Source organism: Callorhinus ursinus, unplaced genomic scaffold, assembly GCF_003265705.2.
Source record: "Callorhinus ursinus isolate GAN/ISIS: 27379988/994484 unplaced genomic scaffold, GSC_fseal_2.0 scaffold77, whole genome shotgun sequence".
Taxonomy (NCBI): Eukaryota; Metazoa; Chordata; class Mammalia; order Carnivora; family Otariidae; genus Callorhinus; species Callorhinus ursinus.
The window spans coordinates 4,176,344-4,203,474 of record NW_027397139.1 but is presented as its reverse complement, the minus strand read 5'-3'; the positions used below and the strand labels follow the sequence as shown (position 1 = coordinate 4,203,474).

General features: G+C 64.6%; 2 protein-coding genes across 4 annotated transcripts; one reads left to right on the top strand and one right to left on the bottom strand.

The window, feature by feature from the left end:
- APC2 (APC regulator of WNT signaling pathway 2) lies at nucleotides 1-20,407 on the top strand. The gene is made up of 15 exons (XM_073887370.1): nucleotides 1-110; nucleotides 6,101-6,259; nucleotides 6,405-6,495; nucleotides 6,623-6,805; nucleotides 7,725-7,831; nucleotides 7,928-8,044; nucleotides 8,569-8,646; nucleotides 8,812-8,910; nucleotides 9,497-9,884; nucleotides 10,320-10,415; nucleotides 12,906-13,045; nucleotides 13,517-13,594; nucleotides 13,811-13,927; nucleotides 14,241-14,455; nucleotides 15,457-20,407. The coding sequence occupies exons 1-15, from the start codon at nucleotides 57-59 to the stop codon at nucleotides 20,405-20,407; spliced, it is 6,873 nt and encodes a 2,290-aa protein (XP_073743471.1). The 5' UTR covers nucleotides 1-56.
- On the bottom strand, nucleotides 10,453-26,640 carry CUNH19orf25 (chromosome unknown C19orf25 homolog). Of its 3 annotated transcripts, none has more exons than XM_073887366.1 (4): nucleotides 26,550-26,640; nucleotides 26,156-26,287; nucleotides 13,164-13,366; nucleotides 10,453-11,099 (listed from the first exon to the last, which is right to left on the bottom strand). In XM_073887366.1, the coding sequence occupies exons 2-3, from the start codon at nucleotides 26,283-26,285 to the stop codon at nucleotides 13,182-13,184; spliced, it is 315 nt and encodes a 104-aa protein (XP_073743467.1). In that variant the 5' UTR covers nucleotides 26,286-26,287; nucleotides 26,550-26,640; the 3' UTR covers nucleotides 10,453-11,099; nucleotides 13,164-13,181. The 3 variants fall into 3 exon arrangements, with proteins under 3 accessions (XP_073743467.1, XP_073743466.1, XP_025717066.1); XM_073887365.1 differs by lacking the exon at nucleotides 10,453-11,099 and adding an exon at nucleotides 11,108-11,791; XM_025861281.2 differs by lacking the exons at nucleotides 10,453-11,099; nucleotides 13,164-13,366 and adding an exon at nucleotides 24,113-24,668.
- Nucleotides 26,641-27,131: the final 491 nt, after the last annotated feature.

Genomic DNA, 27,131 nt, shown 5'->3' with positions numbered 1-27,131 from the left:
TCTTACCCGAGCGGCCGAGGGCGGGGCGCGGGCTGGTCCGGGGTGGCCGCGGCTCCATGGGGCTCTTGGGGCTGCTGAGCCTGCTGCACTCGGCCTTCTTCGGGGACCAGGTAGGGCGTGGGGGGGCGCTCCGATACTCGCACGATGCTTGACGGGTCTGGGGTCTCGCGCAGTTGCCGCGGAGACCGTTGCCAGGGAAACTGCCTCAGACTGCTCGCCTGGCTGGGAGCCCCTCCCCCGCGTCGCAGCGAATCCCCCACCCCGGGTCTGCGCAAGCGCGGCCTCGCCGGGCCCAGCTCCAGGTCTCCGAGGGAGACCCCCCCCGACCCCTCCCCATTGCGCGTACACAGAGAGGGGCTGGGGCGGGGGGACCGCGACGGGGGACCGTCCTGCCGAGGGTCCGTCCCGTACAAGGCGGGTAGGGGCCGGGCCACGCCCTGCACCTTTTACTGCCTCAGTTTCCCCTCTGGGCTCCCAGGGTAGGGCCGACTCCGACATTCACCGACGCTGAGGTTCATAGTACGCCTCCCACCGGGCCCGAGCTCTTTGCCGGCCTCTATAATCGTTCTGAACCCTGCGGCTCTAACATCCCCAATTTAAGAGGAAACTGAGGCTGGGGGCGCAGCGAGGAGGCCAAGGTCACGTCCTCAGCAGGGCTGGGGCCTGAGCGCCGGGCGGAGGCGTCAGCCGAGGACCGGGCCTGGAGGCCGATGGGGGAGCTGTCCGCGGTGCTGACAGGACGCTCGCTCGCCCTCTTCCCGCCCGGGGAAACTGAGGCCCAGAATCCTGTCAGGCGACCCACCCCGGATCGGGTTTCCGGGGCACGACCCCAGCAATCCCCCATCTCCAATGGCAGCCCTTCCTCACCCTTCAGGGCCCTAGTCCGCGCTTCATCTCTGGTCGTATGACAACCTGGTGCCTTCCTGCTTCCTTCTGCCCCACCCCAGCTCTGAGTGGGGGGGGGACACCTCAGATTCTACCCCCAGCCCCTGGCATAGCGGAGGGTCGGTGGGAAAGGGCGGGGGCATCAAGTGGGGATTGACGCTGAGGTCAGGCTCAGAAGACTCAAAGACACTCTTGTGAGTGACCGTGTTGTGAGCTGGCCAGATGCTGGGATGGGGGTGGGGGCGGGGGGAAGGGACGGTCTCAGGCTGAGGGTGGGGATGAGCGAGCCCCATGAGTCAACTTTCTCCTTGAGAGCCCAGCAGCGTTAGGGAGCACAGAGGGTCCCAGGGAGGGTACCTGGGGAGGGCCCCCCACTAGGCCTGGGTACTGTATATTGGGGGGTCTCTTTCATTCCCCCAAGACTTGGACTGGGGTCCTGGGGTGCTGTGGGGTTTCCCAAGGCTCTGTGGTTCTTGAATTTCCAGTGATGCCTGAATGTGTGGCTCAAGAACTTAGAGGGTCAGGGATTTTTGAGGAGGAGGAGGGACAGGGGTGTCAGAGATATGATGTTCCAGAGGCTTGGGGACAAGGGCATCTTGCCCTGGGGTCTCAGTCCCACGTGCCCTCAGCCTTCCGGGCCCCAGGGCTGGTGAGGCTCATGAGTGAACTCCAGCAGGGTGCTTCCTGGCTTCAGCCTTAGTGTCCTCATATGTATGAGGACAAGGCTGGCCATCAGACCACTCTAAGATTATGCCTGAGAGGGGCCCTGGGGAGCGGTGACCTCTGAGACTGGGGAGGGGAGGTAAGACGTAGTTCTCTGCGGGCAAGGATTCTCCACCCACCTCCCAGTTGACAAAACAGGAAAGTGAGGCCAGAGAGAGAGAGGCCCGAGCTCGTGCAGGGGAATCAAGGTAGAACTAAAGCTGGGGCCCTGGGCTCTGCCCTTTCCCCACCCCCATTCCAGCTTTGCCCATTCTGTCCTGCACTTTGTGGTCAGTTCAGCCCATGACTCCTCCAGGGGACTGCCCCTGCTCTAAACCCCTCACAACGACCTGATCCAGCCCCACCAGAAACCCACATCCCCTGAGAGGGCTTTGATCTCAGCTCCAGAAAGTGCACATGCTGTTCCTTCAGCCTGGAATGCTGTTCCCCTCCTTGCCTCCATGGCCAACTCTTATTCATCCTGAAGAGGCCAAGCACCTGTGTCCCTTTCTCTGTGCAGCCTTCCCAGCTTCCAGAAAGCGCCCCCTTGCCCATTGCACCCCGTCCTCAAGCCCCACAGGCTGGGGACTGCTGTGTCTGGCTCTGGAGGCTCCTCTCAGGGCCCCCAGCACTGCTAGCCCAGACGGGCACACGGGACCTCCTGCAGTAAACCCAACAGAAAACAGTGTGGTCCGCATGCCCTTGGCTGCCTGTCCCGTCGTTCCTTGCACCAGCCCTAAGTGAGGCTGCAGCCACCTCCCCATCTTACCGAGGGAAATCGTTCTCGAGGCAAACGATTCGCCCTGGCCTCCCAGCCAGGAAAGACAGAGGCAGGCCCCTTAAACCACGTCTCCTGGCCCAGAGCCTCCTTCGTCCTTCGGGCATGCATGTGTCTGGGCAGTAAGGCCTGGCGGCAGCTGCGACACTCTACCTCTGGGTTTTAAACCCTCAAGTGGCTCTGGGGACCCGTGGACTGATCCGAGACAGCTGGGACCTCAGGCCCCCGCCCTCCTCTCCCTCCCCTTCTGTGAGGGTGAAATAGGAGTGTGATGAGAGACAGAGACACAGGGAGACAGAGATTGAAAGAAACCAAGCGACGTGGGGGTGGACAGGAGTCATGGCAGATGCCCACGGAGAAGCTCTGCCAGGGAGACAGAGAAATGCCAGGGTCCCAAGTGCTTCGCAGCATGCCCGCCCATCCCCCATGCTCAGCCTTTCACGCCAGCCATGACCCTCCCTGGTGGCAGGAAGATGCGGGGGTGGGGGGTCCAGCCTGGATCTTCAGACCTGCCCCGCCCTCACCCATCTGCACAAGGCCTGGCTGGATCCGTGGGGAGGGGCTGGCCTGGCTCCTGCCCCCCACCCCCCAAATTCTGATGTAACATCCAAGACTGGATGTTTTACTCTCAAAATCTCTGGATCCAGCCGCGGGAGGTTCTAAGACTCCGGAGCGGGTGTGGGGGGGGAGGCACGGGGTCCTAGACCTCGGGGCGCCCCCGTCTCTTGGAGGGGGTTCACCCCCCCTTGTCTGCACACACAGTCCCTGAACCCGCCCGGAGGCGCGACGTCCCGCGGCCGCCGCTGGGCCCCGCCCTGGGTCCGCCATTGGCTGTTGCCATGGCACCAGTCCGTCTTCCCGCGCCGCCATTGGCCGCGGCGCCTGCATCCCGCATCCCGCATCCTCCCCCGCTCGCTCGCGGTGGTCTCGCCCAGCTCCAGGAGCGGCTGCGCCGCCTGGCCAGGCCGGGACCGGGCTTTGTCCGCCCCAGAGCCCTCTGCCTGCGCCGCCGAGACCCCGGAGCCCCGGAGCCCACGCCCCGCGGCGCCCCCGACAGTCCAGCCCGAGTAAGATAAAGTAAGCGGCGCGCTTCCCCGGGTGGAGGGCAGGGGGCACGTCCTCCGCCTCTGCTGGGGGCCTCCATCCCCTCCTCTGCTTCACCTGTCAGCACACACTCCGGAGCCTCCGTTCCTCCAGGGTGGAGCCGGAAGGGAAACTGAGAGCCAGGGAGGGGGGCGCCTGCATCGCTGCTGCTACCCGCACGCACACACCCACTCACGGGGTTCAACCCTCGGGTGTCCCACAGTCTGCAGGCAGGCCTGCTGTGTGCTTCGGGGATAGTGCTACACCTCTCTGGACAACCGTCTCCCTCTCTGGAAAGTGGGGTTTGCATCGAAGGAAGGAGAAGGAAGGGCCTCTTTGGGCCACATCTATGCCATCCTCCCCTGAAATTCGGCCACTCACTGCTCAATCAGACCAACCCCCCCAGCTATTGGTGCTTTCCCTTCTGCAATGGAGAGCTCCCAAGGAGGCTCCCGGGAGTCCCCAGGTGCAACCTGGGGTTGAGGGGCAGGCAGGAGGGCTTCCTGGAGGAAGCTGCACCTTGAGGGATGGCAGGAATCGGGAAGGGTGGTCCAGGTGGAAAACTGCACGTTCAGGGGCCTGGCTGAAGAGCACTGCTGTGTGGCTGCAGGTGGATGTGGAGGAACCAGGTCTTATCTTGAGGGCATTGGGGAGCCATGGGAAGTATTGGAGCAGGGGAGGGATGGAGTCCAACCAGTGACTTTCAGAGCTTCCTTCTGGCTGTGCATGAGGAGTGGACTGTGGGAGGCCAGCGAGGCTGTGCTGATGGGAGGGGTGTGGGGAGCTGGGGAAGAGAGGGTCCAGCTGGGCAAAGCTTGAGGGGCTGGTGGGAGTGTGGAGCTGGGAACTCGGGCTGGAATGAGGGGGGATTCTGGTGGGTGGCCCTGCTGCCAAGCTCAGGCTGATGAAGATGCAGGGGGAGTGAAGGTATCCCAGGCTCAGCCTGGAACATCCACGAAGACACCCATGAGGGAAACGGGGGGTGGGAGGCGGCCCTGGGTGGGGCTCAGGGAGGGGGCCTAGGTTGGTTGAGGGGCTGGAAGGGGTGTGCAGGGGGTGTCATGCCTCACCTAGTGCTTTCCTCTGGCCGGGCACGGCCTGGGAGCCTCAGCCAGGACACAGCTCCAGTCCAGGGATCTTGCCACAACCCCAGGCATGACTCCCAGCTCTGGGACCCCTGACAGAGCCTTGGGTGGGATCACTATTGGGGTGGGAGGCGAAGGCTCTGGTGCCCAGGCAGCTGGCCTTCCCCGAAACACTGTCTCCCATTCTGACTGTCCCACCCGCCCTGTGACTTCTGGTTTGCTCCGTGACCACTCCCATGCCTGACCCTCTCATCAGCCTGCAGGATGGGGCCGGCACACCGAGTTCTTCTCGTGGCTCAGATGGGCAAACTGAGGCCAGAAAGCACCACCTGGCCTCCCGAGTACTTCCAGTGCCGGGTTCCAGTCATGCCTTCTGTGGCCCCCTGGTCTCACTTCCTTCCTCCGAGCACAGCCTGGTGGTGGTCCCTGAGGCTCAGGACTGTGGCCAGGAAGTCAGATGACAGGGCCAGGCATACAGTAGGTCCTCCGGTGGGTTAGGATGCCCTGACCCCATCTCCCCACCCTTACACCGGGCCCAGTGTGCCCTTGGTGACCCCAGGGTGGGAGGGGTGGGGAGGGTTCTGTGGGTAGGAGCACAGGGACAACACTGAGTGAGCAAGTGAGTGAATGCATGTGGCCAGGTGAGGGGGGACAAGGGAGGGCTGGCTGATTTGGGGAGGGGGCTCCTAGGAAGGAGGTGGAGGAGAGGATGGGCTGCCATTGGTGGGCCTCAGACAAAGGCGGAGGGAGGGGGCGAGTGCTGATGGGAAGGGAACAAAGAGGGAAGGGGGGCGGGGAGGTGGGACAGCTCTGGGGAGGGCCTAGCCAAGAGAGGCGGGGCCGCCAGCCAGCTGGACAGAGGGAGGAGGCTGGGCCAGAGTGAGAAAGGACCGCCACACACAAAGAAGGGGTGGCGGTGGCAGAGCCCAGGAGATGGGGCATGGGGCAGCCGGGGCCGCAGGGGCTGGGGGAAGGCTGACCGGAGGGGGGCCAGGCCAGGCAGGTAGCTGCTCCAGCTCCAGCTGTTGGTGGAGGGGGGGTGGGGGCGGGGCATCCAATCTTAGCCCCCCAGGGTGACTGTGATGGGCTTGGGTCTGTCTGTCCAGCTGTCCAGCTGTGGGGGTCCCACCATCAGTCTGGCCATTGCTCTCTGAGCTGCTTTTTGTTGGCAGGCACAGCATTTTTATTGTCCCCCCGTTGGGCCAGCAGGTGGTCTGTCCAGGTGGTCTGCCCAGGACCTCTGGGCAGCTGCGTTTCTGTGGGGCAGGGCCTTGGCTGTCAGCATGTGTGTCTGGGAGGCCAGCAGTGAGGACGGCCATGCATTTGTGTCTGCTGGTCAGCTACACGTTTGGGCCATGTGTCTCGACGTCCATCCCATGGCTCTGCCCACATCTGTCACCATCTGTCTCTCCACTGGCCATGCCGCATGTGTCCGGGCCAGCCCTGCAGCGGTCCACCAGGCATTCCTGCTGGGACTCACCCCAGGACTGGATGGGAGGGCTGGGACTTCAATCAGGGGCCAGCCCTCCCTAGACCCTTGGGTGAACCTTCTGACCTGTGGCCCCAGGCGCTGCAGGAGCTGAAGATGGCGAGCTCTGTGGCACCCTACGAGCAGCTGGTGCGGCAGGTGGAGGCCTTGAAGGCCGAGAACAGTCACCTGAGGCAGGAGCTGCAGGACAATTCCAGCCACCTGTCCAAGCTAGAGACGGAGACATCCGGCATGAAGGTGCGGGTGGGGCTGTGGCTGTGGCTACAGGCACAAACACCAGGGGTTGGACCTAGAGGCCGGCCGGCCTGGCCGGGGCATCTCAGGGTCGGGGGTGGCCCCGGGCAGCCCAGGCAGTGGGCTTATGCTCCCGCCCCTGCCTTAGGAGGTCCTGAAGCACTTACAAGGCAAGCTGGAACAGGAGGCTGGAGTGCTGGTGTCTTTGGGGCAGACCGAGGTCCTGGAGCAGCTGAAAGGTGAGGGCCCTGCCTGGGGGCCCCCTCTGCACACTGGGGTGATCTCCAGCTTGCCCCCAGAGGGAGCTGGGAGGAGGAGGGGCAGGAAGGGGCACTGACCTCGCCCTCTCCCTCCATGCCCATACAGCCCTGCAGATGGACATCACCAGCCTGTACAACCTCAAGTTCCAGCCCCCAGCCCTAGGCCCCGAGCCCACTGCGCGGACCCCCGAAGAAAGTCCCGTCCACGGCTCTGGGCCCTCTAAGGACAGTTTTGGGGAGCTGAGCCGGGCTACCATCCGGCTGCTGGAGGAACTGGACCGGGAACGGTGAGAGACCCCGGGCGGCGGGAAGCCCCGCCCTCCGCCAGCCCCGCCCCCGCTACCCCGGGCCCCTGACTGGCCCACTGGCATGTGTCCCACCCACCTCCTGAGTCGACCCGGCCCACACCCGCTGCTTGTGGCGCGGCTTCCCCTTTTCTGGGTCCAGTGGACTCTGGAGGACAAAGAGGAAGGCTCCTGGGAGATATCCTCAGGGGTCCCCAGTATGCAGGCTTCACCAGGGACAGGGCTGTGTCCATTGCCAGGGTCAGGACTGGAGCCAGAAGGGTTCAAGGCAGGCTTTGTGGAGAGAGGGGCTGTGGCCCAGGAAACCCGGGCCCGTGGCCAGCAGAGGAAAGCAGGCCTCGGGCGCCCAGCTCCGCTCAGCTGGGTTGTGTGGGGTCGGATGGGGCAGTTCAGGAGCGGCTTGGAGTCCTGTCCGTGCTGTGCTGTGGGACCTCAAGCGAGTCTCCTAACCCCTACCAGCCTCAGACTTCTGCCCTGTAATTATATGGAACATAGGCAAAATTATTTAAAGTCAGTAAGTTTTTATTCAAAGGGAAAAAAAAAAAGACACAGAGCCTAACCATGGAGCTCTGTACAAGGGGAATAGCAGTGTCTCCCCACAGGGTTGTTTAGAGGGAGACTTGGGCCTGGAGCAACCTGAGCCTGACTTGGTCTTTGCAGGTTAGAGGGAGATTAGCAAGTGTGGGAGAGGTGTTGGGGGCAGAACAGCCCCCTCAGAGCCTTTCTCTGGGGACCAGAACTTATAAAGGAATTGCCCCTCTCCTTTGAATTAATTTTCTGCCCCCCACCCCAGTCCCTGAAACAAGTCTGAAACAAGTGATTACACATCAAGGCAAACACCGCATGCACGACGGCTCCCCCTCTGCGAGCTGCGCCCACCGACTCGCCCCCCCCCCCCCCGGCGCTTTCTGTTGAGCGAGATCGAGAAGGAGGAGAAGGAGAAGCTCTGGTATTACTCACAGCTGCAGGGCCTGTCCAAGCGCCTGGACGAGCTCCCGCACGTGGAGACGGTGAGCGGCCGGGGCGGGGGGCGGGCGGGGGCCGGGAGTTGGGGGGCTCGGGCCCGGACGCGCCCTCACCGCGGCCCGCCCGCCCGCCCCTCCCAGCAGTTCTCGATGCAGATGGACCTGATCCGGCAGCAGCTGGAGTTCGAGGCCCAGCACATCCGCTCGCTGATGGAGGAGCGCTTCGGCACCTCGGACGAGATGGTGCAGCGGGCGCAGGTGAGGCGGTGGGCGGGGCCGGGCGCGGAGCCCGTGCGGGGAAGTCTGCATTACCCGGCGGGCCGGGACTGCCGTGGGTGGGGTCTGGCTCAGGTGGCGGAGCCAGAGCTTGAGCCCTTTGTGGGGTGGGGGGCGGAGGGGGCTAAGGGCAGAGCCGGGCCCAGAGGGCAGAATCCGAGAAAGGTGGGGGCAGGGGGCGGACACTGGGCGGAACCGAGTCTGAGCGAGCCCCAGGGAAAAGATCAGGGAGTGGGCGGGGCCAAATAAGGGAGTGGGTGGGGTCAGTCTGGGTTGGGGTTGGACCATGGGTGGGGCCGGGACGTGGGCAGTGTCAGGTAACGGGGCGGGGTTTAGAGCGGATGGGGCCGTATAGAGGAATAGGTGGGATCAGAGCCAGGGGCGGGGCCAGAGCAGAGTCAGACGTCAAAGTGTGGTTTGGGCAGTGGGTGGGGTCATAGCAGAGAGTGGGCGGAGCCAGAGCCGGGGCGGGGTCAGCTGCAGCGTGCACCTTTCTCTGGGCTCAGATCCGCGCTTCGCGCCTGGAGCAAATCGATCAGGAACTGCTGTCCGCGCAGGACCGCGTGCAACAGACCGAGCCCCAGGTACTGGGAGGGGTGGAGCCAAGGCCCTGAGGTGGTGACGGGTCCAGGCAGGGCCCTGCCCGGGGTGCAGGAATGGGCCCGTAGCCCCCACCCACATCGTCTTGGTCTGGGCACTTTGTGGGGTGCTCCCCAGTCGAACCCCCGGGCCTGGCGTTCTCCGTACAGGCCCTGCTGGCGGTGAAGTCAGTGTCGGTGGACGAGGACCCAGAGCCTGAGGTCCCCACGCACCCTGAGGACGGTGTCCCTCAGCCGGGCAACAGCAAGGTGAGAGGGTATCCAGGTTTGTTGGGGGCCAGGCGGGTGGGTTGAGGCGCGAGGGGTGTGGGTGGCCAGCTGGGTTGAGGTGCATGGTGAGATGGGTCCCTCCCGCGTCTCTGTCAGATGTGGGGGACCCTCCCTCCTCCATCTCATAAAGTGTCCTCAGGTGTGGAAGGGCGACCCTGGGTGGGGGTGTGTGCTGAGACTGGCAGGGCCAGCATGTGGTCTCAGGCCGGTAAGGTGGGTGGGGGATAGCTGTCCTGTGGGTGTGGGGGGGACACTCTACCCTAGACATAGGAGGTCACCCACAGGAGTACCCAGTGAGGGACGACAGGGTGGGCATTTGGCCCTCCAGAACTGCGGGCAACTCAGTGCTGGCTGACGCCTCCCATCCACCTCCCCAGGTGTGTGCGCTGGCCCCCAGGAGGATGCAGGGCTCGGGGGCTCGGGCTGAGCAAGCGATTCTCTTGGGCGGGGTCACGGGACTCTCACTGTGTTTGGGCCGCTCACTGAGGGCGCGGGGCTGCCCCTGGCTGGGGTCGGGTGAGCTGGGCGGGGTTCCCCACCTTGACTCCATCCTCTGCCCTCCTAGGTGGAGGTGGTCTTCTGGCTGCTGTCCATGCTGGCGACGCGCGACCAGGAGGACACGGCCCGCACCCTGCTGGCGATGTCCAGCTCGCCAGAGAGCTGCGTGGCTATGCGCCGCTCGGGGTGCCTGCCGCTGCTGCTGCAGATCCTGCACGGCGCGGAGGCTGGCGCCGGGGGTCGGAACGGGAGCCCCGGGGCGCCGGGAGCCAAGGATGCGCGCATGCGCGCCAACGCGGCGCTGCATAACATTGTCTTCTCGCAGCCGGACCAGGGCCTGGCGCGTAAGGAGATGCGCGTCCTGCACGTGCTGGAGCAGATCCGGGCCTACTGTGAGACGTGCTGGGACTGGCTGCAGGCCAGGGACAGCGCCGACGGAGGCGGCAACGGCGGCGGTGAGCACGTGGGGGCTTCCGTGTGGCTGGGCCGGCGGTGAGCAGTGAGGGGGCCGCCTGTGTGCCGGGCACTGGCCGAGGCCTTCTGGGGACTTTGGCTAGGTCCCGGGGAACCCTTGCAAGCAGGATGCAGAGTTTGAGCCTCCTAGTTTTTACAGCTCATTACAAAGTTAATATATGACAAAAACGCTGCCAAAAGGTACTTAGCACCAGGCACTGCGTCATCTCCCTCTGCAATCCCGGGGGTGGGCAGCACCCTCTGTCCTGGCTTTGGACAGGTGTGGTAAGGCCGCCCTGCTCTGGGAGGCCCCCCATGTGCTCCGCGGGCAGCGGTTTGAAAAGCTCGGGGGTTCCTGCAGGCCTGTGGGGTGAAGGCAGGGAGGGGCAGGGACCCACCAGGAGCGGGAGGGCCCTGACCCGCCCCGTGGCCCACAGCCCCCGTCCCCATTGAGCCTCAGATCTGCCAGGCCACCTGTGCCGTGATGAAGCTGTCCTTTGATGAGGAATACCGCCGTGCCATGAACGAGCTGGGTGAGTGCCCCCTCCCTCCTCCATGACTACACACTGCCTCCTGACTGGCGGGGTGGGGGTGGGGGGCTGCTGGCCCCCATTCCACCCAGGGCCGGCTTTTAGCCACCAAGGTGCTGGGGCTCAGAGAACAGCGAGGTGACTTTGCTGAGGAAGCCAAGAGTAAAGGTGAAAGACCCAATTTAATTCATGGAATCAGAGCCACAGGGTAGTGGGGGAGGGGGTTGGCCTTGTGAAATCTTAGGTTTGCGGGCATTACAAGTCTTATATCTCTTTCCATATACAAGGAATCAAAACATGGAAAAAAGAAATAGCAAGGCTCAGACATCACATCCATATGCTCAATTTCACTGTCGTGATTTCAAAATGAGATACACTTCTCACCCAGCAGGTGGTCAAAATGCCCAAAGGGTAGACCCCATTCCTGTGGTTGGCCGTGTGGAAGTGGGTGCTCGCGGCCCCCGGGGGGGGCGCACCCGAGTGCAGGCGCTCTGGAGGGGCATTTGGCTACAGCAGATACTTTACGAATGTGCACGCTTTTGAGGACCCCCCCCCCCGCCAGCTAGGAATTTACTGTCTGGAGGAAGCAAGCCACCCAGATAAAACCCCAAATCTGGAGACTGCGTGTGCCCAGTAGCTAGGAGTCGGTCGCAGGCAGCGGCGTCTTACCCTCCCTTTGAAGTTCTCCTGTCGTGGGGGGAAGAGGAGGAGGTGGTTTGGTCCGCTCTGTGCATAATATGCCTGCACACACGTGCCCCAGAACGCTGTCTAAACCCAGAGGATTGAGTGCCCCTGGGCTGTGCTTCCCGCCAGCCGGTGCGAGGCCGCCATGGGGAATTTCCGTTGGCACCGTATCCCCCTCTGATCTCGAACACTTGGACTATGGACACATAGAATTTCATACGAAACTGGTTCTCAAAGTGTGGCCCAGGGACCCCTGAGGGTTCCTGAGGCCCTTCTAAGAGGTCCCCAAGGTCGCAGTTCTTTTGATAAGGACACAAGATGTGATTTGCATCTCCCACCCCGGTCTTCTCTTGGGCGTTTTCCAGACGCTCCTACTCTGAGGACCACTGGGGTGTATGTTCTGGGGTTTAAAAAGGCTTAATTTTAATTTCCAGCAGGGTGCATATGCACAGCTCTCACCCACAGGAACAGAGTCTCTTTGGGGGTCCTCAAAAATGTTTGGAGGATACAGGGGTCCTGAGGGCAGAACACTCGCATGCCGTGTCCGCCAGGACCCGTGGCTTGGTGGTCCCGCCCACAGCTGAGTTCACAGCACTGTCTGCCTGTTCTTGTTCATGTCCTTCCTGTGGGTTTCCAGCAGCGGGGTTTCCACGTTCAGGAGCGTGAAAGGCCTTGGAAGCATTCCCTGAAATAACCTATAATTATGTAGTAAAATTTTTAGGGGTGCCCAGCTGGCTCAGTCAGTAGAGTGTGTGACTCTTAACCTGAGGGTCGTGAGTTCAAGCCCCATGTTGGGTGTAGAGCTTACTTATAGAGAAATTAAATTGTGGTAGAATATACATAAGATTCACCATCATAACCTGTGTCTCTAAGCTGTGTCCCTAAGCACACAGCTCAGCGGCATGAAGCACGCTCACTCAGTCCTGCAGCCACCCCCACCCTCCGTCTCCAGAACGTTCCATCTCCCCACACGGAGACTCTGTCCCCACCCCCTGCCCCAGCCCCGGCTCCCACCCTCTCCTCTCTGTCTGTGTGGACGGGACTCCTCTGGGGACCTCCTGGGAGTGGGGTCCTCCTGCGGGATGTGTCCTTCCGGGTCTGGCTTATTTCACATAAATACCCTCGAGCAGAAAGTCTTCGGGGTCCACCATGCGGTAGCAGGTGTCAGAGCGTCTGCCTTTTCACAGCTGAGGAATGTTGCACTGTGGACGGACGCACTGTCCACCTTTCAGCCGCTATGAGCCATGCTGTTTGAGCATGTGGCAGGTGTACTTGGGAACTTTTTAGATGTGTGCTGCTAACTTCCTGCCCCAGGGATGCTGGCATCGCCCCCATCATTGTTGCGATGGGGAGATGGTGGAGATGGGGCTTCTCATGCTTGTGTTGCTGCTGCGTTCCCTTCTCTCCATACTGACCATTTCCCCCGATTCGTTTTCCCCCACAGTAGCTCCTGAGCACGGGCCATCCATAGCCTGCCCTCTGTGGCTCATGATCTGGAGGGAATTCTCATGTGGGATGTTGGGGGACTTCCCTGAGAAAGTGACTTGAGCTGGGAGTAGAGATAGGAACCTGGGCAAATAGCAGGGAAGAGCATTCCGGGCAGAGGGAACAGCCGTGCAAAGGCCTGGGAGCTGGCAAGGAGCTCTGGGGGCTGGGGAGGGGGACCTGAGCAGGGCAGGTGTGGGTGGGAGGGAGCAGAGGGCATCTGAGGCCGGGAAGAAGGCAGGTGGGTGGTTTGGGGTGCCCGGCAGTGGGCAGGGCCCCCCACCTGTCCGCAGGCGCGCCACGCCCCTCCCCGCACCCCCACAGGTGGGCTGCAGGCCGTAGCGGACTTGCTGCAGGTTGACTACGAGATGCACAAGATGACGCGGGACCCGCTTAACCTCGCCCTACGCCGATACGCTGGCATGACCCTCACCAACCTCACCTTTGGGGATGTCGCCAACAAGGTGCCTGGGGCTGGCCGGAGGGTGGGCAGGGTCAGCGCTCTCCCGGTCCGAGCCTCCCTCTCCCTCACCCCCGCCTCAAAACAGCCCTGAGAGGTGGAGACAGTTGTCCCCAACTTACAGGCAGGTAGGCTGAGGCTCAGCGAGGGCTGGTGAGGCCCAGAAGGCTCGTGTCTGGATGCAATCTGCCAGGCCACCATCCTGTCGGCTGCTCTGGGGCTGACGCTGCCGAGAATGGGGTCTCTGGACCAGGGGGCGGGGTGTCTGTGCTGATCTGGGCCTCAGTTTCCTCGATGGAGCAACAGGGTGACGGCTGTCCCTCCCCTGCAACACACAGCAGTGAGGGTGGGGGCTGGGCTTTAGCACATAGTAGGTGCTCAGTGAGCAGAGGAAGGAGCCTGAAGGTAGGAGTGGTCGGCTTCATGCCCCCTGCCCTGCCTGGCATGACACGACTTCCCTCTCTCACACCAACAGGCCACGCTGTGTGCCCGCCGGGGCTGCATGGAGGCCATTGTGGCCCAGCTGGCTTCCGAGAGCGAGGAGCTCCACCAGGTACCTGGCTGGCGTGGGCCGTGGCGCCAGGAACGCCCTGCAGGGTGTCCCACTGCCTGAGGCCTTTCTGCCAGCAAGGCGCCCTCTCCCCTGGGTATGGTGGGTCTCCAGTGAGGGGCGTCCCCTCCAGTCTGTCCCCAGCCCCTCCTGGCACAGGGGTGGAGGATGGGAGCCTGGGCCCTAGGTCCACCTTGCCCCTTCTCTGCCCCGGCCCAGGTGGTGTCCAGCATCCTGCGCAACCTGTCCTGGCGGGCCGACATCAACAGCAAGAAGGTGCTGAGGGAGGTCGGCAGCATGACTGCTCTGATGCAATGTGTTCTGCGAGCCTCCAAGGTGCTCACCAGCTGGAGCTGGGGCTGGGGGCGGGGGGGGTGCTCACCCCAGGTCACGGGAAGAGGGAGCGGCCAGGGCTGTTCAGTGCCAGCCACAGGGCAGGGAGAACTGCATGGGGGGTGTGAGTTCCCCATCTCTGGGGGAAATCAAGCCAAACAGTGCACCGTGTAGCAGGTGGTCCACACCTGGGGCTTCCAATCCTGCATCTTGAGGTCCTTTGGGTGCCTTTCCTTCCAGCCTTTTGGGCACACGTTGACGGGGAGGGCGGAGTGGGCAGGGCTGACCCCCTCCTTCCCCGCTGCTCTGTGTCCAGGAGTCCACCCTGAAGAGCGTGCTCAGTGCCCTGTGGAACCTGTCAGCACACAGCACTGAGAACAAGGCGGCCATCTGCCAGGTGGACGGTGCGCTGGGCTTCCTGGTGAGCACACTGACCTACAAGTGCCAGAGCAACTCTCTGGCTATCATCGAGAGCGGCGGCGGCATCCTGCGCAACGTGTCCAGCCTCATCGCCACCCGGGAGGACTACAGGTCGGCCCTCCCGGCCCACGGCCGCGAGGAGGGGGTGGGGCGGGGGCGCAGTTCGCGGTTGGGAGGGCTGAGCCCCTCTGCTGCGAACCGAGGACAAGCCTTGCTCTGTGCTGAGAACGCACCGTCCTTCCTGGTCCCTAGGGACTAAATTTTTTAGTGTAAGTGTACTGCAAATCTTGTGTGGGGTATACTTATACTAAATTTTTTTTTAAAGATTTTATTTATTTGAGAGAGAGAGAGAATGAGAGAGAGAACACGAGAGGGGGGAGGGTCAGAGGGAGAAGCAGACTCCCCACCGAGCAGGGAGCCCGACGTGGGGCTCGATCCGGGGACTCCGGGATCATGACCTGAGCCGAAGGCAGTCGCTCAACCAACTGAGCCACCCAGGTGCCCTACTTATACTAAATTTTAACCTAACTTATTAAGATACAAATATGTATTACTTTCTGAATGCTAATTATAAATACTTGTTCATTAAAATTTTTATAAATAGTATTAATAAGTACTCATCCCTTATCAAAATAAAGTATTATTAGATGATAATTAGTAATGTTTTTGATGTAGGAAAATACATAACATGTATTTTTAGTGTAAGTATATCCCAAATATGGCATGGGCTATACTTGTGCTAAAGATTTTATTTATTAAAGTCAATAAAACATTTATTTACTAAGTAATACACTAATTAGCATTTTTAAAATTCTTAGCATTTTTAAAAACAGATAAGAGTTGCCTTCAGTGTAAGTATATCCGGAATATTACCAGATGTGGTTACGCTAAAATGAGATAAACTCAATTTTACATTAAAAGATAGTACTTATTATTTTAATATATATATTTTAGTAAATATGTATTCCGTTTTCTGAAATGCCAAGTTACTTTGGCGCCTTGTCTTGGTGTTTACTAAGTCTGGCCCCCTGTCCCTGCGGGCGGTCGGGCGGGGCGGGGTGGGGCAGGGCTGGCGCTGGCCTGACGCTCCCCCGCCCCCGCCCCCCCTGCAGACAGGTGCTGCGGGACCACAACTGCCTGCAGACGCTGCTCCAGCACCTGACGTCCCACAGCCTGACCATCGTGAGCAATGCCTGCGGCACGCTCTGGAACCTATCCGCCCGCAGCCCGCGCGACCAGGAGCTGCTGTGGGACCTGGGGGCCGTGGGCATGCTGCGCAACCTGGTGCACTCCAAGCACAAGATGATCGCCATGGGCAGCGCCGCCGCCCTGCGCAACCTGCTGGCGCACCGGCCGGCCAAGTACCAGACCACAGCCACGGCGGTCTCCCCCGGCGCGTGTGCGCCCAGCCTGTACGTGCGGAAGCAGCGGGCGCTGGAGGCCGAGCTGGACACGCGGCACCTGGCGCAGGCGCTCGACCACCTGGAGAAGCAGGGCCTGCCCGAGGCCGAGGCCGAGGCCGACGCCGCCTCCAAGAAGCCGCTGCCGTCCCTGCGGCACCTGGACGGGCTGGCCCGGGACTATGCCTCGGACTCGGGCTGCTTTGACGACGACGAGGCGCCCTCCCTGGCTGCAGCAGCCGCCACCGCGGAGCCTGCCAGCCCAGCCGTGCTGTCGCTCTTCCTGGGGAGCCCCTTCCTGCAAGGGCAGGCGCTGGCCCGCGCCCCGCCTGCCCGCCGCAGCGGCCCGGAGGCGGAGAAGGAGGCCAGCGGGGAGGTGGCCGTGGCGGCCAGGGCCAAGGCCAAGTTGGCACTGGCAGTGGCGCGGATAGACCGGCTGGTGGAGGACATCTCTGCCCTGCACACCTCATCTGACGACAGCTTCAGCCTGAGCTCTGGGGACCCCGGGCAGGAAGCGCCGCGCGAAGGCCGGGCCCAGTCCTGCTCTCCTTGCCGGCGGCCCGAGGGCAGGCGGCCGGAGCCTGGCAGCCGTGCCCACCCACTACTGCGGCTGAAGGCTGCCCACACCAGCCTCTCCAACGACAGTCTCAACAGCGGCAGCACCGGTGACGGGCGCTGTCCCCGCGAGCACACACGGCCCTGCCCACTGGCAGTGCTGGCCGAGCACCGCGAGGGGCCCCCGTGCAGCCAGGTGAGGCCCAGCCGGCTTGACCTCCATCTGCCGGGCAGCCAGGAGCCGGCATCCCGGGACAGCTCTGCCGCCGACGCCCGTGTGCGCACCATCAAGCTGTCGCCCACCTACCAGCATGTGCCGCTCTTCGAGGGCCACCCCAGGGCGGGCATGGGGCCCCTGGCCCCCGGAGCCCGGAAGCAGGCCTGGCTGCCCACGGACGGCCTGAGCAAGGTGCCAGAGAAGCTGGGAGCAGACACAGTGCCGCTCTGCCTGTCCCGCTGCAGCTCCCTGTCCTCACTGTCCTCGGCTGGCCGCCCAGGCCCCAGCGAGGCCGGGGACCTGGACAGTGACTCGTCGCTGGAGGGGCTGGAGGAGGCAGGACCCAGCAAGGCAGACCTGGATGGGGCGTGGCTCGGGCCCGGGGCTGCCTCCCTGCCCGTGGCCATCCCGGCACCCCAGCGGGGTCGGGGCCTGGGGGTCGAGGACACCACGCCATCCAGCTCCTCGGAGAACTGCGTGCAGGAGACGCCGCTGGTGCTGAGCCGCTGCAGCTCAGTGAGCTCCTTGAGCAGTTTCGAGAGCCCATCCATCGCCAGCTCTGTCCCCAGTGACCCGTGCAGTGGGCTGGGCAGCGGCACGGTCAGCCCCAGCGAGCTGCCCGACAGCCCCGGGCAGACCATGCCACCCAGCCGCAGCAAGACGCCCCCGCTGGTCCCCGTGCCCCCTGGCGAGCGCGAGAGCACCCAGTTCAGCTTGCAGTGGGAGAGCTACGTGAAGCGCTTCCTGGACATCGCGGACCGCCGCGAGCGCTGCCGGCTTCCGTCCGAGCTGGACGCGGGCAGCGTGCGCTTCACTGTGGAGAAGCCTGACGAGAACTTTTCGTGTGCTTCCAGCCTCAGCGCGCTGGCCCTGCACGAGCACTATGTGCAAAAGGACGTGGAGCTGCGGCTGCTGCCCCCGGCCTGCCCTGAGCGTGGCGGTGGCGGTGGCGGCCCTGGACTGCACTTTGCTGGGCACCGCCGGCGGGACGAGGCCGGTGGCTGCCTTGAGGGGCCAGCCGCTGCCGACCAGGAGCTGGAGCTGCTGCGTGAGTGCCTGGGGGCGGCGGTGCCCGCCCGGCTCCGCAAGGTGGCCTCGGCCCTGGTGCCCGGCCGCCGTGCGCTGCCCGTGCCCGTCTACATGCTGGTGCCTGCCCCCGCCCGGGTGGAAGACTCCTGCACCGACTCCGCTGAGGGCACACCTGTCACCTTCTCCAGTGCCACCTCACTCAGTGATGAGACACTGCAGGGACCTCCCAGGGACCCGCCTGGCGGGCATTCGGACAGGCAGAAGCCCGCAGGTCGTGAGGTCCCGGCCAGCCAGGCCACCGGCTATAGGCACAGGGCACGGGGTTCGGGCCGGAGCACGGAGCAGGCCCGGGGGGCAGGCACGAGCCGGGTGGGGCTGGAACTGCCCCTCCGCGGGCCCTCGAGCGCCTGCATGGACCGGGCCAGCCCCCGCCCCAGCCCTGCGCGCGGGGACGGGGCGCTGCAGTCACTGTGCCTCACGACACCCACCGAGGAGGCCGTGTACTGCTTCTACGACTCAGATGAGGAGCCCTCCAAGGCGGTGGTGCCCCCGCGGCGGGCGTCAGCCATCCCCCGTGCAGTAAAGAGAGAGCATCAGGCTGGCAGGAAGGAGGTGCAGGCCGTGCCCAAGGCCACACCCAAGGCCACGCAAGCCGCCCGCGCCCAGCCCAGCCTCATCGCCGACGAGACGCCGCCGTGCTACTCCCTGAGCTCCTCCGCCAGCTCCCTCAGCGAGCCTGACCCCCCTGAGCCTCCGGCGCCCCTGGCCAGCCAGCCCCATGCTCCCCAGCCAGCGGCCAATAAGGTGCCAGGCACTGGGGGTGTGCGTAACGGCCCCCTGAGCCCGCGGGCGGAGACAGGCCTGCTCCGGCGCTGCGTTGGCTCCGCAGTGCCCAGGCGCCGGCTCCAGGCGTCAGGCCCACGGCGCCGCAAACCCCAGGCTGCCCAGCCAGACAGGCGGCCGGCAGAGGCGCCCCGGGAGCGTGGGGACGAGGCGGCGAGCTCAGACCATGCCTCAGACCTGGACAGTGTCGAGTGGCGTGCCATCCAGGAGGGCGCCAACTCCATTGTCACGTGGCTGCACCAGGCGGCGGCGGCAGCCACCCACGAGGCCTCGTCTGGGTCTGACTCGATCCTGTCAGGATCCGGGCTGTCCGGGAGCTCCACCCTGCAGCCCCCCCTGCACAGGAAGGGACAGCGGCTGCAGGCGGGGAGCCAGACAGTCAGCACCGCAAGACCAGAGAAACGGAACTCGGCCCTGGCCCAGCACAGCACCAGTGGCCCCGAGAAGCTGCGCGGTGCTCAGAAGACCGCATGCAGGGTGCCAGCCGTGCTCCGGGGACGGACCGTGATCTATGTGCCCAGCCCGGCCCCCCGGGCCCAGCCCAGAGGCAACGCTGGCACCCGTGTGGCACCAAGGAAGATGGGACCCCCGAGTCCTGCGCAGCCAGCAGCCCCTGCCAAAACCCCCAGCCCCGGGCAGCAGCGGTCTCGAAGCCTGCACCGGCCAGGCAAGATCTCAGAGCTGGCGGCGCTGAGGCCTCCCCAGAGGAGCGCCACACCACCCGCCCGCCTGGCCAAGGCCCCCTCATCCGGCTCCTCCCCGGCGTCTCCGGCCTCCCAGCCCCCTACGAGGAGGCCGCCCCCAGGCGCCCAGGCCGCAGGGCCCCTCCCCGGCCCCGGGGCATCTCTGGTGCCCCAAACACCCACACGGGCCCTGCTGTCCAAGCAGCACAAGACACAGAAGTCACCTGTGCGGATCCCCTTCATGCAGAGGCCAGCCAGGCGGGGGCCACCACCCCTGCCCAGGGCAGCCCCAGAGCCAGGCTCCCGGGGTCGGGCGGCAGCTGAAGGAAGCCCTGGCGCCCGAGGGGGCCGCCTGGGCCTGGTGCGCATGGCCTCTGCCCGCTCCAGCGGCAGCGAGTCCTCTGACCGCTCGGGTTTCCGGCGGCAGCTGACCTTTATCAAGGAGTCCCCGGGCCTGCTGCGCCGCCGCCGTTCGGAACTGTCCGCTCCCGAGGCTGCGCCCCCCGCCTCCCAGGGCGGCTCACCCCACCGCACTCGACCTGCGCTGCCCGCCGTCTTCCTCTGCTCCTCGCGCTGCGACGAGCTGCGGGCAGCCCCCCGGCAGGTTCCAGTCCCCCAGCGAGCCCCCGTGGCCAGGCCCAGTCCTAGTGAGCGGCTGGCCCGGCGCCCCAGCTCTGAGAGCCCGTCCCGCCTGCCTGTCCGCACCCCGGCCACCCGGCCCGAGACAGTCAAGCGCTACGCCTCCCTGCCGCACATCAGCGTGGCCCGCAGGCCCGACACAGCCGCCCCTGGGTCCACCACGGACGCTGCCCGCCGCAGCAGCGATGGGGAGGCCCGGCCACTGCCAAGGGTGGCGGCGCCGGGCACCACGTGGCGTCGCATCCGGGACGAGGACGTTCCACACATCCTGCGGAGCACGCTGCCTGCCACTGCCCTGCCACTGATGGGTGCCCCATCCGAGGAGGGCCCCAGCGGCCCCCCACAGCGCAAGACCAGCGATGCCGTGGTCCAGACGGAGGACTTTGCTGCCACTAAGACCAACTCCAGCACGTCTCCGAGCCTGGAAAGCAGGGGGCCCCCCCAGGCCCCAGTCAGCGGCCCCACTGGCAGCGATGTGGACGGGCCCGGTCCCACCAAGGCGCCCACCTCTGCTCCCTTTGTCCATGAGGGCCTGGGGGTGGCTGCAGGGGGCTTTCCTGCCAGCCGGCACGGCTCCCCAAGCCGCTCAGCCCGTGTCTCCCCCTTCAACTATGTGCCCAGCCCCATGGTGGCAGCCACCACTGACTTGGCTACAGAGAAAGCCCCCACTGCTGCCCCCACCAGCCTCCTGGAATAGTGGCCAGGGCCGGCCTTCTAGAACATCCTTTCCTGGCCAAGGGCTGGTCTGGCGGCCTGGAGGGTGGTCCCACGGTCCATCTACCCACCAGAGCCCGTGCCCTTGGAGCCCCACTGCAGCCTGAATTGGCCTCACATCTCACGCATAGACGCTTGCTTCCGTGCTCTGGGGGCTCTGGAGGGAACGGGGCTGCCGGCTGGACCTCCAGTCCCAGCCTGGAGTGCGCACAGCGAGGCCTTCTGGCCCCAGCCTGGCTCCCATGCAGAGACCACCCTCCCAGCCTGGGCCGCCCTCTGCAGCATGCTCCAGGGCCCCGAGCTCCGCTGGGCCCAAGCCTCAGCAAGCCCTTCCCATGTCAGGAGCCGCAGGGAGGTGACAGAGCCCACCCAAGGTGGGGGATAGGGCTGGGGAGGGTGGCCCCATTAAGCAAGCGTCTGCCAGCTGGGGGCCAGCCTACGCTGGGACGAAGCCTGTAATTTTGGAGGCCCGGTAATTGGTTAATGATGACTTTGCGGGTTTGTTTGCCTTCTCATCCCCAGCTGGGGAGTGTGGGGGCAGGGAGTGGCCGAGCCCGACTCAAAGCCCCCGCCCCAGACAGCGCCGCCTAGGGAGTTGGAGCAGCCTGGACGAACAGGGACCGGCCGGTGCACCAGCGGCAGGCGTAGACGGAGCCCTGGATGGGGGAAGGAGGGCCCTGGAACTGGGCGCGGTGCAGTGGGAAGGGGCATCGCAGGGCGACCCTCGGGGGGGGGGGTGTGTGTGGGTGCTGGGATGCCGCCAGGGTCTGCGAGCACACCCTGTGGGAGGAAGCGTGTGGAGGGACGTTCCTGAAGGCGGCTGCCCGGCTTTTCAATTCCCTTCTCCTTCGCCACACACACCGTGCTGGGCTCCCCGGGCTCCGCCAGGCGCACCATCTCCTCCTCGGGACAGCACTGTAGCGGCGGGCGCGGGGGATGCTGGCCACCGGGTGCTAGAGTGTTGTTGCCCTGGAGCTGGAGGCTGACAGACGAGGGACAGCAAGCCCGGAGGCCTCATTTCTTCCCCTCCCCCCACCAGGCTGCTCAGGGTCCGTGCGCGCATGTGTTCGGGGTCGGCTCCGAGGGCACCTCCTTGCAGAAAGAGCCAACGACCTCTTTACTGCGCACGGAGGCTCTGGGGAGAAGCTGCTCTCGGCAAGCGGATCTGCTGTGACAGCCGCCGTGCCACTCCCCGCCCGGAGCCGATGCTGTTAGAATAGACGGGACATGGCCACCCAAGTCCCTTCTCTGGAGGAGGTGCGCCGTGGCGAGGCCCACCTGCAGACACCACTGTCCCGCCCCATTACCCGAAGTGTTTCCTGTGGCTGACGGTCCTCACAGGAAACCCTCGTGAGCTGTGCTGATCCCAGACCCCACAGACACCCTGCTGCTGTCATGTTGCATCACCAACGCCCCGTCCTGTGCGACGGGAGCCGGGGCCCGGCCCAAGGGCAGGAGGCAGGGTGGCCGGCAGCGGAGGCAGTGACGGTGGCCGAGCCAGCTGCGAATGGCCACAGCCCGCCCCTGGGGACACACCAGAGTGTCTCAGACTCTTCTCAGAAACCGCCAGCCCTGGTCCCCCTGTAGCCTGGAGGGCCGGGACTGGGGCTCCTCCAAGCTCCTTTCTGGATTTGGGGACTGCCAGACATCGTGCTTGCATCTCCACAGGGCAGGTGCTCCCCGTGACGGCCTGGTGGGGGGAAAGCAGCTGCGGATCCGTCACCAGCTCGTCCAGCCACAGGGGCCCACGGCTTCGTGCACTGTGAGACCCTGGGCAGTGCTTCCGCCGCTCTGTGCCTCAGTTTCCCCACGTGGGCCGTGGGGGGAACTCCCAGAGCTACCTCTTGGGCGAGTGGAGAGACCACCAGGCCCGGGGGAGAGACCTGTGCTTCGGGACCCTCCCTCGTTGCTGCCCCCGCCCATCTGGCCACGGGCATATCCTCTCCACAGGCAGGGCAGGAGGGCAGCTCCACCTTGGTGGCACCCAGGGGGCCCATGTCCCGTCCACGCCCGGCAGCCACTTTTGCCTTTCCCAGCCCCCTGTGTGGGGGCACAGCCACACCTCATCATCCAGCCTGCGCGGGCAGCGGGCGGCGGCAGGTGGCGGTCACCGACAATCAACCTGAGTCGGGAGCTGGACGCCTAAGGTCTCAGGACCCGAAGGACCAACCGAGCCACCCACCAAGGGAACCGTGAAGGGCTCATCTGCCTCTGGAGCACTCCTGGGGCAAGCCCGACAGGAACGCCTGGGAGCCCAGGCCTGGGACTTTGGACCCCGAGCCGGATGGACACCACCACTAGCTGGGTGCTGAATTTGGGGCTACCTGCTGGAGTGGCATTACCTCACCCCTGCTGCCCCCCACCCCTGTCACCTGGCTGGCGGCCACATGCCCCCCCAGCCCGAGCCTGGCCGTCTGCGTCCATCCCCCTGCGTCTCTGCTCGTCTCTGCAGCACTACAGGACATGTGTAAATACAGCCCCACCTGCCCCCACTAACCACAGAGCCATCGTCTGGCCAAAGGAACCCGCGGAGCCAGGCGTCTTACGCGCACCTTTAATAAACCCAGCTGTCGAACCGCGCCCTGCTGTCTGTGGCTCTATTTCCAAGGGGCGCGGGTGGGGTGGGGCTGGGAGGGGCCTGGCCTCCGCCAGGAGGCAACACGCTAGGACACCTTTCAGAAATCCTCCTCGGGCAGATCCCTGGAGGCACAGCTGGAATGTGGCCTGGCCCCGGGACGGCAGCACAGCGAGGTCAGTGCGGGCGCCCCTGCCTGACCCCTGGTGGCGGGGGTGGGGGGCTCCGGAGAGCAGACAGCACTTCAGAGCCAGGCAGTGCCCGGAGACCAGGGCCAAGCAGGGAGGGGCGAGGCCCCTCGCACCGGGCGGGCTGTTAGCAGCTGTGGAAGGGTGCTGATGCGCGAGCGGGCCCAGCCTGGGCAGGACGGTCTTGGCGTCCACTGCCATCATGGGAGCCAAGCCTGAGCTTTCTGTACACTTGTGCCCCCAGGCCTCCTTTCTGGTTCCTGGTTTTGGGGGTCTCTCAGGATTAAGCAGACTCCCCTTCTTCAGGGAAAGAAAAACACCTCTGGGATGCCCCACCGTGCTGCCCCGGAGCTTCCAGGGACCCCAGGAGAGGGCAGTTCACAGAGGCACTGTGCAGGGGCCAGGTACAGAGCAGATTGCACCTGAGGGGCTCAGTGGGGGCGCCCCCAAGCAGCCTGGCTTCTGTGATGCCTCTTGCAGCCACTGTTGCCCTGGTCTTCCGAAAGTCTGTCTTTTAGGGTGAAAAGCCCTTTTCAAGATCTGCTTCTATTCCGTGGTCCCCACACCCACCCACAGGCGAAGCTTGCCAGGATGGAGGCAGCCAGCAAGGGCTCGCGTGGGAGACAGGCCAGCTTGTCCTCGTGGAGCCCGGCCAGGAGCCCCGTGTGATGCAGTCCCACAGCTCCCAGGCCGGCCCCGCACCCCGACCGTGAACCTGCCCTGCGGGAGCGTCCACACCTTAGGTCAGGGTGCTCAGGGTCCTCAGGGGCGGCACCCACCAGAGGCCCCATCTCACATCTGGGCCCTGCCAGGCAACGGCTCCTCTCATAGCCACAGCCACTGTGGCGGAGGGAACAGAACCCCCGGCCTCCTCAGGAATCGCGGGGGCCCTGCAGTTCAGGCAGAGATGGACAGAGGCAGCAGAGTGGGTCCCACCAGCTCCGTCTATTGGGGACGATGCGGGGAAGCAGAGTCCGCAGAGGGAAGGAGAGGAGGGTGGACGGTCTGGCCCTCGGGTGCTGGGGACCCCACGTGAAGTCCTGTCTGGGCTCCACGGCCCCGGGGTGAGCAGCATCCACACCAGGTCCCAGGCCTGACCCCCAGAGAGGAGCTTGTGCCCGGCTGTGTCCCCAGGGCTCTCTGGGTACCAGGGCACACACAGACCATGGGACCCGGGGGGCTTAAGCTGTGCCAGGTCAGGTGTCACGGGGAGCCGGGGGTGCCCTGCCCAGGGCAGGCAAGCAGGCAGGCTGCTCAGCCCAAGGAGGCGGCCATGGCTCCTGGCAGCGCCACTTGCTTCACCTGGCTGACGTCTCGTTCCAGCTCCTCACCCGCTCGCCACAGCTCCTCACACTTCTGCTTCAGCCTATCGCCCGCCTGCTGCAGCCGCTGGTTCATGGCAACGTAGGCTCGGCTCTGCTGGTAGAGCTGTTCCCGCTGGGCCTCCGTGTCCTCTGCCCCCCCAGAGAGGCCTAGGGAGTCTGGGGGTGGGACACGGCGCACGGGTCAGGGAGGGGCGGGGGGACGACACAGCTTATCCCCTCAGCGAAGCACGCCACTGGAGGGGACGGATCACTGAAAAAGCCTGGACCTGTGTCCTGAGGCCCTGCCTGGGTATCCGGCCTCCACTCCTGCAGAGGGCGGCGACCCCATGATGGAATCACAGAGCAGGCTGGCTCCCACCCGGCTCTGAGAGCCAGATGCTGCGTCGTGCCTCCCAAACCTCCTCCCTGGCCGCGCAACCTTGTGAAATCTAACAGGGAGGTGGCCCCGTTCCCCGTGCCCCTGCTTCCTAGAACAGCACAGGCCCAAGGAGGGCAGCGCAGGACAGCAAGGGCTGCAGGCCGCCCAGAGGCATGTCGAGATGCTCTCCACCCTGCCTGGTTCCCCGGTCTTTGATTTCAAGTCACTTTATCACCTGTGTCGGTACTAAGGAGGGACACAGGCCACACAACACACACGGTCGCAGGCAAGCTCCCCCGCTGCGGGCCCTTGCACAGCCCGGGCCTCAGTGTCCCCTCCCTGGGAACGCTGGTGGACACGCTCCATGGGGCTGCCCCGTGCAACAGAACATTCCAGTCGGATACAGAGCCAGCCACCGGCCATGAGGGGCTCTTGCGCACACGAAATACAGCCACATGGAGCAAAGCACCAAGTTTTTCCTATTACTTTGTTTTTTTAAAATTCCCAAAGCATTTCTTAGCATCTCCGGTTTCCCAGACTAATGGTGAATGTCTCTTCCAGCAGCGTAACCCGAGGGCGTGCGCTGTACTGTTGGCCCCAGTGCTCAGAACAGCAGCCCCGGCCATCAGAACACAGTCTCTGTGAATGTTCGATGAATGAATACACGAACCCCATCAAGCAGAACACAAAATTCACCCGACAGCTGTACGCCCAATGCTTCTGTCTTCAGAACCAGGGGTGGACGAGGTTTCCCACAAAAGACCGGGCATAAATATTTCGGCTTTGCACGGCTGGCCGTCCCAACGTGCCCTCTGCCACACGCCTCCAGGGCGGCTGCTGGGCGTGCACGCCATAGGCGTGGCTCGGTGCCCACTCGACCTCGTGGCCCTGAGACCCCAACTTCCTGCCATCCCCCTTTGCCACCGCGCGTTCTCACCCCCGCAGGTGAAAATGAAAAACCCATTCTTTCTTCTTTGATCTCCACACCCAGCGCGGGGCTCGACCCCAAATCGAGTCGCAGGCTCCCCCGATTGAGCCGGCGGGGCCGGGAAATTGCTCTCTTGGCTGCCAGGCCGTGCGAGAAGAGGCGGCGAGCGGGATTTGGCCGGGGTCGGGCCCGATCCGTGCGCCCCCCTTCCCCGGCGTGCAGAGCGAGCTCAGAAGCGGCACGGACGGCGCTCGGAGCCCCACGGCTTCACGGGCCCTGCTGCCCGGGCTGGAGCTGGGGTGTGCTCCCCCCGCCCCCTGCTGCCGGGGTCTCAGGTCGTCCCTCCCCTGCTCTTACCTTCCAGGGCCAGCGCGGCGAAAACGGGGTCGTCGGAGGGCGCACCCCGCACGTCCTCCAGGATCTGCTCCACCGTGGGGGGCGCCGGGCGCGTGGGCAGCACCACTCGCTTCTTGGCCTTGGAACCCATCCCTGGAGGCGAGAGAAATGGGCGTTGACCGGGGCGTCCACCTCTCGGCCTTTTCCTGGGCCCTTCCTCCCGCCCAGCAAACTCCTACACACCCGCCGGAGCCCCGTTCCCGGGGAAGCCCGCCCCGCTCTGTCCCACCCCTTCGGGTTCGCTTCGCCTCCGGCCCTCCCGACGACCGACAACATGGGGCCAGGGGTTTCAGCGCCCGGCTCCATCTTTGCCTCAGTTTCCCTGTGAAAGCCTCGAGCGCACCCACCGCCTTACCCTGGCGCGCGTATAGACCCGCCAGCGCCGCTGAAAACCAGCTTCCGCTTCCGGTCGCAGCGCGGCCCCGCCCCCAGGCGCTCGGGGCACACTTCCTGCCTCCTCCCGCTCCAGTGTGCCCCTCGTCGGGAGGCCACGCCCCCTTTTAAAGGGGCCGCGCCCGCGAGGGTTCCAGTGCCGTCAGACCGGACCGAGAAGTACGCGACCTCAGCCTCCCCGGTTCGCGGGTCCTGGAGGAGCATGGGGTGGGCGTGGGGTCCTGTCTCGGCCCCCCTCGCTGCGTCACAAAACACAGAGTACTGGTTTTCTGCCTAAAGGGGACAGGGCGCACAACCCACGTGGCTGTCGTGGGAACACAGTTACTGCCCGTGCAAGGGGGGTGGCTGTGCCAGTTACCGGGCAGCTGGCCAGGGACGCTGGACGCAGGTCGGCGTCGCCCCTCCGGTCCCTAACACCTCCCGCCTGGGCTCCTTCCCTGACGGCTAAGGTGGGAAGACAGGCTGAGCAGAGGGCAGGTCTGTGCCTTTCAACAGCTTAACTGAATGTAAGCTACACACCGTACAGTCCACCTGTGTAAAGTGT

What these genes read in the sequence shown, in the direction of transcription:
- APC2 (XM_073887370.1), top strand. Translation starts at nt 57, where the DNA reads ATGGGGCTCTTGGGGCTGCTGAGCCTGCTGCACTCGGCCTTCTTCGGG. An exon ending in CCGTGCCATGAACGAGCTGG is followed by an intron (nt 10,416 to 12,905) that starts GTGAGTGCCCCC and finishes GCACCCCCACAG; the next exon opens with GTGGGCTGCAGGCCGTAGCG. An exon ending in TTGGGGATGTCGCCAACAAG is followed by an intron (nt 13,046 to 13,516) that starts GTGCCTGGGGCT and finishes TCACACCAACAG; the next exon opens with GCCACGCTGTGTGCCCGCCG.
- CUNH19orf25 (XM_025861281.2), bottom strand. Translation starts at nt 26,285, where the DNA reads ATGGGTTCCAAGGCCAAGAAGCGAGTGGTGCTGCCCACGCGCCCGGCG. An exon ending in CGCCGCGCTGGCCCTGGAAG is followed by an intron (nt 24,669 to 26,155) that starts GTAAGAGCAGGG and finishes TCCCACCCCCAG; the next exon opens with ACTCCCTAGGCCTCTCTGGG.